This window comes from Malus domestica, chromosome 10 (assembly GCF_042453785.1).
Source record: "Malus domestica chromosome 10, GDT2T_hap1".
NCBI lineage: Eukaryota > Viridiplantae > Streptophyta > Magnoliopsida > Rosales > Rosaceae > Malus > Malus domestica.
In genome coordinates, this window is record NC_091670.1 from 34,387,239 (window position 1) to 34,398,031 (window position 10,793).

At 37.7% G+C, this 10,793-nt stretch overlaps 2 protein-coding genes across 6 annotated transcripts; both read right to left on the reverse strand.

Annotated features, from left to right (window-relative positions):
• LOC103445988 (proteasome subunit alpha type-4) lies at window positions 1–3,322 on the reverse strand. 2 transcript variants are annotated; one of them, XM_008385048.4, is made up of 2 exons: window positions 3,151–3,322; window positions 1–890 (listed from the first exon to the last, which is right to left on the reverse strand). In XM_008385048.4, exon 2 carries the CDS (start codon window positions 877–879, stop codon window positions 127–129), a length of 753 nt encoding a protein of 250 aa, XP_008383270.1. In that variant the 5' UTR covers window positions 880–890; window positions 3,151–3,322; the 3' UTR covers window positions 1–126. The 2 variants fall into 2 exon arrangements, with proteins under 2 accessions (XP_008383270.1, XP_070662125.1); XM_070806024.1 differs by lacking the exon at window positions 3,151–3,322 and adding an exon at window positions 1,169–1,363.
• Window positions 3,323–3,894: 572 nt separating this feature from the next.
• Window positions 3,895–10,257, reverse strand: LOC103445989 (DNA polymerase eta). Of its 4 annotated transcripts, none has more exons than XM_070806026.1 (16): window positions 10,074–10,257; window positions 9,260–9,380; window positions 9,050–9,161; window positions 8,783–8,953; window positions 7,977–8,141; window positions 7,737–7,840; window positions 7,423–7,542; window positions 7,213–7,336; window positions 6,590–6,703; window positions 6,241–6,456; window positions 5,786–5,894; window positions 5,559–5,689; window positions 5,043–5,115; window positions 4,829–4,953; window positions 4,525–4,612; window positions 3,895–4,406 (listed from the first exon to the last, which is right to left on the reverse strand). In XM_070806026.1, exons 1-16 carry the CDS (start codon window positions 10,147–10,149, stop codon window positions 4,114–4,116), a joined length of 2,142 nt encoding a protein of 713 aa, XP_070662127.1. In that variant the 5' UTR covers window positions 10,150–10,257; the 3' UTR covers window positions 3,895–4,113. The 4 variants fall into 4 exon arrangements, with proteins under 4 accessions (XP_070662127.1, XP_008383273.1, XP_070662126.1 ...); XM_008385051.4 differs by having other exon boundaries at window positions 4,504–4,612; XM_070806025.1 differs by having other exon boundaries at window positions 8,768–8,953.
• Window positions 10,258–10,793: the final 536 nt, after the last annotated feature.

Genomic DNA, 10,793 nt, shown 5'->3' on the forward strand with positions numbered 1-10,793 from the left:
TCTGTGTGCAAGAGCCAAAATCCATCATATGTTTTGGAAGTCATACAAAGTGACGAAACATACAATTCAAATGTTATAATGCCAAAACATTGTCTGAAAATCACGTCTAATTGGAACAACGAAAGCCTAAGAGGCCTCGGCGGCAGGTTGAGTCACTCCACTCTTCACCAACAGTTTGCTCAGTGCATCAGGGGAGCACACCTGGTACTTCACCTTACCCGAAGGCAAGACAAAGACTTCCGCCAACTCGAGCTTATCGGATGTCAGACTAGTGCTGTCCATTGTCTTGCTCAGCACCTTCAGCGCAAGCTCAACTGCCTCTTCTCTTGTTATTTCATCCTTGTAGTCCTGCTTCAGCATTGACTGTGCTGCCTGGTTGTTTGCCCCAATGGCCGCAGCCTTCCAACCGCCATAGTTTCCACTTGGGTCGCTCATGTACAGCTGAAAACCGTAGTTTTTGTCCCAACCTGCAAACAGAAACGAAACGCCAAATGGACGGAGCCCACCAAACTGCGTGTAGCCTTGTTTGGTGTCACACAGAGATTGGACTAGTTGTTCAACAGGCATTGGCTCTTGGTAAGCAAATGTGTAGCGCTGTGCTTGGACCCTGGCTGTGTTGATCAAGATGTTGGCATCAGACATTATCCCAGCCACTGCACATGCGACGTGGTCATCAATCTTGTACATCTTCTCTGTTGATGTAGAGGTCTGAAGGAGCTTGGAAGTCACCTTCTTTTCACCTACCAACACAACTCCATCTTTCGACAATATCCCAATTGCAGTCCCTGCGTTTCCAATGGCCTCCATAGCATACTCAACTTGGTAGAGACGACCTTCAGGAGAGAAGATCGTCGTGCGGCTGTCATACCTTCGAGACATTTGATATCACACTGAAATAAGTAAAACAATGAAACTGATTAAATACCACCACATAAGAAGTATCAATGGCTAAGAACATGGAATTACAAATGAAATTTCAGGAATTAAATGAGTCAGGAATGCATCCAATAAACATGTCATCTTCAGAAATAGTATCTACAGAAACAATGAAAACGTATTCGAACAAATTGAAATGGCTCTTCTAATAAACCCTACAGTGGAAAGGAAGAAAAGAATAGTTCTTGTGGCTTCAAGTTAATAAAGTTAAAATAATTAAAACAGAACATACATCAGTAACATCACTTTTTCCAATGGTATGCACTCAAATTTGGACTCGAAGGGGTAAACTTCCCACAAAGTTGTCGGATTTAGAAATAATACATAGAAGACTGAAATTCACTACATGTTTTGCAGCTGCATTTTGACTCTAGCCGCAAAGAGTTCCTGCTTGTTCCCAACAGCTGAATGAATAAGAGGTTCCAAACTAAATTGCATACATATATACAGTTAATATTGGTCAAAATTACAGTATATTAAACCATATTTTAATAATTAGGTATGTGTCTGCAAATATTCTAACTTCCCAACAGACATATAAATAACGCATCTAGCATCGTCCACTTTCATGTTATTTTTTTTTTGAGAAGAAACAATTTTATTAAAGAATAGTGAAAAACACAGAAGTGGATAAGAAGTCCACCAACAAAAGGAAAATCCCAATAGGATTTGGCTACATTAGCCAATTCTAGACCTAGCTCACTTAACTGCTGCTAACAAATCCCACAGTATTTGAGATAGAGAACAATTATTAAACTCTTTAGTAACCGAAGCCCAAAAAGATGCCCAATATTTTACTCTCCCCCAAAGTACTTCTGCCCCCACTCCAGTATAGTCTTCAAAAATCCTTCTGTTGCGTTCCAGCCATATATTCCAAAAAATTGCCGATACCAGGCAACCCCACAAAGCTTTGGATTTTTTCCCTTTTCCAAGTGCCTTAAAATTGGTGCTTAGTAGCTCAAAACACCCTTTAGGAATGACCCAACTTACTTTAACCTCCTGAAACAGTTTCCACCATAGTTGGATCGAGTAGGAGCAATGAAGAAAGATGTGATTTACACTCTCCTCCTTAGCTTTACATAAACTACACCAATGTGGGGATAAACACATCAGAGGGTTTCTCCTTTGAATTTTGTCGCAAGTGTTGAGACTCCCAGTGGCCACAAGCCATACAAGTATTTTAACCTTCGGAGGAGCTTTTGATTATCTGCCGCAATCACTAATACTTGAAGTAAGAAAGTTAATATCCACTCTTTAAGACCATTGCTCAACTATAGGGCCAACAGTTCACGTGCTATTTACCAGAGGCAAACAAGTTTTACAGCAGCAGAAAAATCACACTAATTTCCACATTCAGTAAAGATATTGTAAGTTGTAACGTGGCCTGTCAAAGAAAAAGGTTTAATTTTATACGGCATCAATACACATCTTGACACAATGGACAAGGCTTAATTTACAAGAAGATTCTACTTTAAACTGGAAACTATAAAGATTGATCTTAGTATCCACTATCCAGGCTAAAACCCTGTACCTTAATTACAACCATAGCTTATTTCCACTCTTTTCTGACTCTAATTTCCTTCCAAAACTATCGGGAATTGGTAAAAAATACTACAACTCCACTAGCAGTGGAAAACTCGTACTAATTTCCACATCCAATGAAGATGCTGTAACTTAACCATTCAAGGAAACAAATTGAGTTTTATTTAGCACCATCGACGAATCAGCAAAGTAGACAAGCCTACTGAATCAAGAACAAGCAACGTTTAAGCATTTACTACAAAGTCGAACAGAAAGCATTGGAATTAGAATACAACCAATAAACCCGATTTTCGCTAAACATACGAAAAGATTCTACTTCAAAACCAAAAAGATGAAGAACTGATCTCACTCACTACCAAAGCTAAAGTGACGAAATTCTCAGGAAAGATCAAATACTATCAAAATATGACCTAGAAAAATCAAAAAATAACAAAAAGCTTCATCTTTTACCTTATTCAACCTCTAAAAAACTGACAAAAAGAACCCAGAAAAAAATTTCACTAATTCCTCCTAAACGGCGAGTAATCCGACGGATTAAAAACAAATAGACAGTATCCTGTTTTCTCTCTACAACCCCAGAAAATTTAGCACGAATCTCCCATGAAAAGAAATGCGTCTGTAAATTCAAGACACAAAATTCAGATAATTTACATAGAGAGAAGAGAACCAGACCTGATTGGGTAGATCTTGAGCAGTAGAGAATCGGAGATAGTCTGAGAAGCACGAAATCGGAGAGAGAGCGAGCGAGAGAGAGAGAGAGTGGTGAATCAACTATAGGTGTTTGTATAGTCTCTCTCTCTCTCTCCTCTTGTCTTGCGCAAAAGGTAAGTGCACATCAGTCAATCTGGGCCGTTGCTTTAAAGCACGACTTGGATCAGCCCAAATTTATACCCGACCTTTTGTTTTCGACCCGTTATGTTTAGTATTTCTTTTTGTTTTTTTTTATTGAACAAACGATAAGCAAATTAATCTTCACAATGGGCTAACAATAATATAGTTCAAATTCATCTTTGATGAGAATCAAACCTACCACCTCTCACCTACAAATGAAGAAGAATATCACTAGACCGTAATACTAAGGGCTAGTTTGGTATTGCTGTGCTTTGAAAAAAAACTGTTTCTGCTATGCTGTGAGAATAGGTTCATTTTTGCTGCTTCACGTTTTTAGCTTTTTTTTTCATCTAAAAGTTTGAAAATAAGCTGTTTTTAAGTATTTACCAAACACATTTTTTAGCTTAGCTCTTTTTTATACCCACTTTTTATAAACACCTTAGTATCAAACCAGTACTAAGTGCCATATTTAGTATTTCTTAAGTGGCTCGTTTTCTTGATTACCTAGGTTATTTATTTTTATTTTTTTCCAATTGACGGTCAAATTGTTTTTGTACAATGATATATTTACAACTAAAGAATAAATTGGTATTGAATTCGTTAATCTTAAGATTTGAATTTAAGATCTTACACTTACCATTACAGAAAAATGCTATTAGACCGTAAGTGATTTGACAGACGGTAGTATAATATACACAAGGCACTGCAAGAGCTACCCCAAATCTGTAAGGTTCTCTCATTCTATGGAAGTAACTAATAATAAATTGGATTTAAATACAGCAACGTGCAGAACGACATCATAGACTATGCCTTCTTGGTTGGTGAGAAGTAATGAGCAATACTAGGACCCCGTTTCACTACATTGTGCCGCTTGTGAGGCCGGAGCAAGGCACGAACTTCTTGTTGTATTTCTGGTGGCAGCTCATCGATGACAGAGGGGTCAATCTCATCGACATTGTAACTCCACGATGCTCCCGTTCTTTGTTCAATTTGAGACCAACCGGACACGCTAGAAGCCCCAGCTTCTTCAAAAGGTCTTTCTTTTGGCAGCTCAGATTGATTACTATCCAAACTGCTATCATTTCCAGACTGGGAGCCTGCAATATAACTCAAGTTTAGCAGGAGAGGCAAGGACGAGTCTTCATATTTCGATTTTAAAGAGAGAGAGAGAGAGAGGCAGAACACAAAGTTTACCAACAGATGGTGGTGCTTTACCATCTTCAATATTTTTAGCATGTTCTAGCTTCTGTGGAGCGCAAGATGGATCTTGATTCTTGAAGAATCTCAATATCGAAGATGTTCCCTGCCATACGGTATCATCATAAAGTTAAAACCAAATCTTCGACACACCCAACTGCCCATATACGAGCACTTGATGGCTGAAAAACAAGAAGACGACAACTTTGTTGCAAAATATATTCATTCTTTATCATTCTTGAGTTTAGGTAGCATTCATGACCTTATTGCAATGCCATAGACATAAAATGAATTAAAGAGACGGTAAAAAGGATTGATGAACCTTGTCTTTCAATGTTTTTCTTTTCAGCTCCGGTCTATTGGAACTAGGCACATTAACACAAGGTTCTTCCCCATAATTAATTTTCATTTGTCGACTTTGATTAATTCGTGAGCAGTGCTCGCTTCCTGCATAGATATCCTTCATTATACAGACAAAAGGAAAAGAAAAGCAGTAGGTGGGATAACCAAGAGTTACCTCCTGTGCAAGATACTACCTGAGGTCGACAAGGGTACAGATTCTTGGGTGAATTCATCTTGTATTTGATTTTCTGAAGAGCAACATGGATTCTGCAAATGAAAGAGTAAAACATGATTGGCATATTCCTGAGCAGAATCATTTCATAGGAAATGATGACAAATAAACAACTAAGCATGCAATTAAGTCATTGTAATTAGCATCGCACAGCATAGTATAATTATCATACAAAAATAGTGAAAATATGATAAGTGTTATTTGCCAGTGAGGTAATGCCATGGAAAGTAACTAAATTGAACACAATTGAGAAAGTGGGTAAAAAGAAAGTAAAGCAACTGTAGATTGGAAATTGAGGCCACGAGAGAAGAGTCACAATGGAGTCAATCTCATAGTCAGTTGAAGCACAGAGAATCTAAAGATGATACATTTCCACCCATAAAACACAATTACTATTAAATCTCACAGTATGTACATTCTGGTTGCTTAGATTTCAGGTACACAATTAAACGTACACCTCAAAAAATAATTGAAAAACCTGGTCATTCAACAAATCCTTTTTGTCTTCCAGTTGATCCAAACTAGGCACAGCATGCTTGATCGTGGTTTCTTCACCAGGGAACTCAATCTGTGGCTTAGTTACATTCACCTCCGGGTTGCTTTCTTTACCTAAATCCACAATTAGCTTCCATCAGAGTGATTAAGACTGATTTGAAACTATATTTAGTAATTACACACAAAGGACAACTAGGAGACTGGAAATGCCTGCAGGTGACAGAGGATCAGCTTCTTCAAAAAGGGTATCCTGTGTTTGCATTGTTGAAGAGCAAGACGTATGATTGCCATGAAAGTATTTCGTGATTGAAGCTGTTCCCTGCACGATGACACATTCGCATGGTAAATACGATGCTATAAAAAAATGGATTTCATTTGTCCAAATACTTCTTTTCCGATAGAATAGTTCACTTTCTTTAATATGCTAATATTCTGAAGCACCAACCAGCAGATAATGATTGCAAATGTTACACGGCGTTTTGAGAAAAAAGAATCAATGTCTAACGGTTCTTGTAAAATTCTTTAGGGCATGCTGCAAATGGCCATTTATAAGTGTTTTAAGCGGTTGAAAATAGGGCAGAGAGACCTAGAAATCAAAGTGGAAAGGTAGAAACAATGGACCAACCATCCACAATATACTAGGAACCAAGTTTGGTAACACTTACAGTTGGTATAGGAACAATTTTACTTGCTGAAACAGAAAGTGACGTTATTCCCCATTGGTTGTTTTGATTTCCTTGTATTTTGGCTGTGTATGAACCCAAGTATTCTCGTAATGCAGCTTGAAATAGACTAAAAGCATCTTCTTGTATCTTGGCAGTCCCATACCTTAAGGGACAAGACTTCGAAGGAAACTTCTTATGTGAATCTGAATCACTGGCCTGAAGGGTAATCATGGTCAGGACAAAGCAAAATGGAAAGAAACCGTACACAAAATTTAAGAGTATCTCCACTGTTAGGGGAAACTTTAATGGGATAAAAAAGAGAAGGTTCGAATACAAAACAGATAGGTACCTTGTATGCAGTACCATGCATCATTAGTGTGTGAGCTATCCTTTTGTTCTGGTCCAAGTCTGATAGAAGACGTTCACTCAATTCCTCGCAAAGTTGATTAAGCCAATGCTGAACCTGCAAAGAACCAAAAACCTGGTATGACGGCCATTGAAGAGAATATATTCTAGAAGCCCCTTTAATTCCATGTGTAACACAATGAGGAATTTCCCATATCCCTTAATTTTGGTAAATATATGATTACTTGAAAGAAAACTGAAATTTTGTAATGCTCGAACACCTATAAGCCACATTAGCCATTTCTGCATGCAATTTCTTGCCATTATGTCAATTCAAATGAGACTATGAGAGAACCAAAAGTCTGAAAAACTGTTAACCCGTGAATGCAGAGTTCCAGTACAACAAAGAATGTGTGCAGCTGAATACATTCTTGTAACTCGTCATGATGTCTATATTGAACTCAAAATTTTCAATAGAAGCAAGGAGACTAGGCATATTTATATTTCCCATTAGTTGAGTGACACTAAGGAGATTAAATCCCATGATAGCCTAGTACATGAGATCAAAATCATTCACCGCTAGTGCAAGCTACAAAGCAAATTTGTCTATTGGACAGCATTACTTACAGAAGCAATCGTCTTCAAAGCCTGAGGTCCAGGAAATGTCTTCCCAGAACCATGGCTTTTCGGAAGAAGGCGTCCCTCAACTTCTTCCCCACTGACCCCTCTAGCAATATTCCATAACCAGGTACTGTGATTCATGAATTATGTAGAGATCAGAAATGAGATCATGACAAGTTGTCATTCAAAGAAAATAATTCAATGATAGGTAGTCACCCAGTATTGATTCCATAGAGTTCTTGTAGTTTTGCTTCTGAAAACTGCAAAAGGTCACCAACAGTGTTAATACCCAGGTCACTTTGTAATGAATTACCCAACTTTCCTCCAAGCTGCTTCCTGAAAGCAAAGATTTCTTTACAACTATGCACTGTTTATTGGGAAATATAAAGCCAAGAAACATATAATTAAATCTGGTTTTATTTTGTTCATGCTTCAAGCAATGTAGTTTTGCAATGCAAGTTGTAGTCACGTAATGGGCATATCATTTTGATACAAATCTTTTATTCCGGGTAGAACAATCTAAAACTCACATTTTCTTAATTGGCAAGGGATCTAGCAATCCTTTTACAGATGAGGACGGAACAATAGTTTGTTGTGCAGGTTTATTCATACCACTTGCAAGTTTAGCCAGCATCTGATAACAATCACATATAGTTGATGACACAAAAATCAAAAATTCGTCACAAGGGTAAGTGTCCTTGACAACATGATAGTCCACAGAGGAAAACAAAATCAGAAAATTTGAGACTAAGGACCACTTTGGTTTTTACCTTATTATGAGCAATGCCAGCTGAACAAGTAAATTCAGTCTCCTTCAACACTTGCAACCTGAGTTCTGCAACAATGAGTGCCCCACAAGCTAATAGTTTATCACGTCGATCAACACTGCTCCTGCAAAGCCATTTTCGCACATTTTCTTTGGCATCACTGCTGTCCTGAATGAACCCAATTTCAGTATTATAACAGATTTCTAATGCAAGATGAGCATATATAAAACTAGAGGATCGAATAAATTGCACAATATAAACAACGTTAATAATAAAAATTGAGAAGAAAAATTAGGCCTACTAGAAATTTTCAGATAGTACACCATTATCCCCAAGTTCATTACCTAAGCTAAAACTTCATACTATACTATATGGTCAAAAACTGAATAAAAATAAACACAAACTCCAACACAAAGGAATAAATGCAGTAAGAGGCTCAAAAATGGTGTGCAAATGGATTTTAATCTGGGTATGTAAATGTTCAATATTACGTTGTTCTATTCTGCTTCATGATGCATGTTAGAGAGAGCTGAGAGGATGGAAAGAAGAAAGATAATCAAGAATCCAAGATCCATGTAAAACGTTAATGTTCCCTGAACTATTGATATATCCTGCTTCTCCAAACAAGCACCAATAAAAGAAAAAGAGATCAACTAAACACATTCATCATGTTATCTCATCAGGGAATTGGGGACATATTATCTCTGCCAACTTATGCTATTTATGATAATTCAAATTGACACTACGCATTAACATTAAAAATAAACATAATGCATTGACATGTGTTAACTAACCTCGCTAACACTAACCTCGCTTTGAAGCCCCAAAACATGCGACTTGAGAGCTTCCTCTTCAATTATTTCCAAGCTCTCGGGAGGAGCTTCCGCTAACATGGTTTCTGCTGCATCAGTAAGATCAAGATACACTTCGTCAATTGATGCCCTCTCACATCGACCCTTCCTTGCCAGAATAGAAACCACCTACAAAAAATAAGTTCACTATAAGTACAATTCTCTTAGAGAGTCGCTAATGATAAGAAATCCATAAGACATTAATATCTCTCAAACCATAGAGACCTCTGATCCCGCATTGCGGTATGTGCTCAAGTCAGCTTTACCACGTGCTACTGGGACTTGGACCAGCTGAATTTGTGGGCAAACTTGCTTTGACTCAGAACCTCGCATCGAACTGAAAATCATGCCTCAGTTGTAGACTCGACACAAAAAAAACTTTTTTGTTTATAAAAAAAAAAGGCACTAGAAGTTGTAACAAGAACACTATTATACCGTTTCACACCACATTTTCGGGCCTCATAGCTGACAGCAATCAAGGCCCCACCTTTCCAGGCGTTATACTGTACCACAGCTGTTGGTAAGCCCCTTAAATCTGGTTGTTTCCTTTGCTCCACTGTAAGTAAGATAGACGATATGACTCCACGACAAAACCATGGATACAATTCTAAGATTTAGCAAAAATGGGGCAGTAAGAAGAGAAAAATTCTCCCAACAGTGTTAACAGCATTTAATGAAATGTCCCAAGATAATGTGTAAGTTATATAATAATGACTTATCCTAATTTATCCAAACGGAATTAAACGGGTGTGTGGAAGCATTTTCCAATTTCCATAAGCTAATCAGTTCAACAATAACAATTTTAATCCCAATGAGTAGCTTTCGTATGTGTTGCTTATTGCTAGGCCATCATCAACCAAGTAAGGTAAATTCCCTTCTCAAGTCGGAAAATGTTTCATTTCTACGTGTTATTCATTGTCTACTAGCTTTCTACCAGCCTGTGAAACTTCAAGAGTTTACAACAATCAACAATTCACATTGACAACATTACATTTCAGCATTGTTCTGCTCAGAAAGGCGAAATCGGTCTCAATTTTCTCGATCGAAGGCCGGAAAGCTATGGTTTTTAGTAATTACATCACAATTTAATACAAATTAACCAAAAAACTCACATGGGAGTATCTAAAGACTGCATTTTTTTACTACCATTTATACATCTCCAAACCCTAACAGAGTAACAGTCCCCATTGAAAAATACAATTACAGACCCAGAGAGAGAGAGAGAGAAGGAGAGGAGAGAGAAAGGGACCTTGAACGTAGAAGCAGTCCATGTCGACGTGAGCAATGACTCTGGAATCAGAGGTTTCAGGCCTTGCCACCGGCATTTTCTTCTCTCTTCTTTTTCCCTCCAAATCCAATTTCTTCCAGTAATACGACCGGCGAATACTGTAGTGGGCGTAAGTTAGTAAAGACGTACGCCATTTGTCTAATGTGCACACAAGGTTTGCTCTCTCACATTGCCTTTGGGCTTTATGGAAAGCTTCGGCATTCGGACTACTTGGGCTTGAATGGGCCCACGAAATATTGCAAACGTCATAGTCTGAACTATTCATACTTAGGATCCTGGCCGGATCCTCTTTGTGAGGGTCCCGAAAATCCTCAAATCACATCCATTCATCGTACATCGTGCGGTTAGTTTTATTCAAGTACTGTTTATATTCAATTTTAAATAAAAAAAATTTACAATGATTTATGTTCTCACGATGTAAAATGAACGAATGTGATTTGATGATGAATCCTCACAAAGAGGATCCGGCGAGGATCCTCATTCTTCATACTTGGCTTACAAAGGTCGTAGTCTAAACTATTCATCTTTTTATTTCTTTTATTTTTATCATCATGTAATCATCTTGAGATTAATTAACTTAATTTTGGGACCTTTTAGCTCTCCACATGTTCTGAACAAATCGACGGTTATAATAACAAGTAGTATCTTTATAATGAAATGTCAACTTATTTGAATTATATG

What these genes read in the sequence shown, in the direction of transcription:
- LOC103445988 (XM_008385048.4), bottom strand. Translation starts at nt 879, where the DNA reads ATGTCTCGAAGGTATGACAGCCGCACGACGATCTTCTCTCCTGAAGGT.
- LOC103445989 (XM_008385049.4), bottom strand. Translation starts at nt 10,149, where the DNA reads ATGCCGGTGGCAAGGCCTGAAACCTCTGATTCCAGAGTCATTGCTCAC. An exon ending in CTCTATGGAATCAATACTGG is followed by an intron (nt 7,337 to 7,422) that starts GTGACTACCTAT and finishes CATGAATCACAG; the next exon opens with TACCTGGTTATGGAATATTG. An exon ending in TGATCCTCTGTCACCTGCAG is followed by an intron (nt 5,690 to 5,785) that starts GCATTTCCAGTC and finishes TTGTGGATTTAG; the next exon opens with GTAAAGAAAGCAACCCGGAG.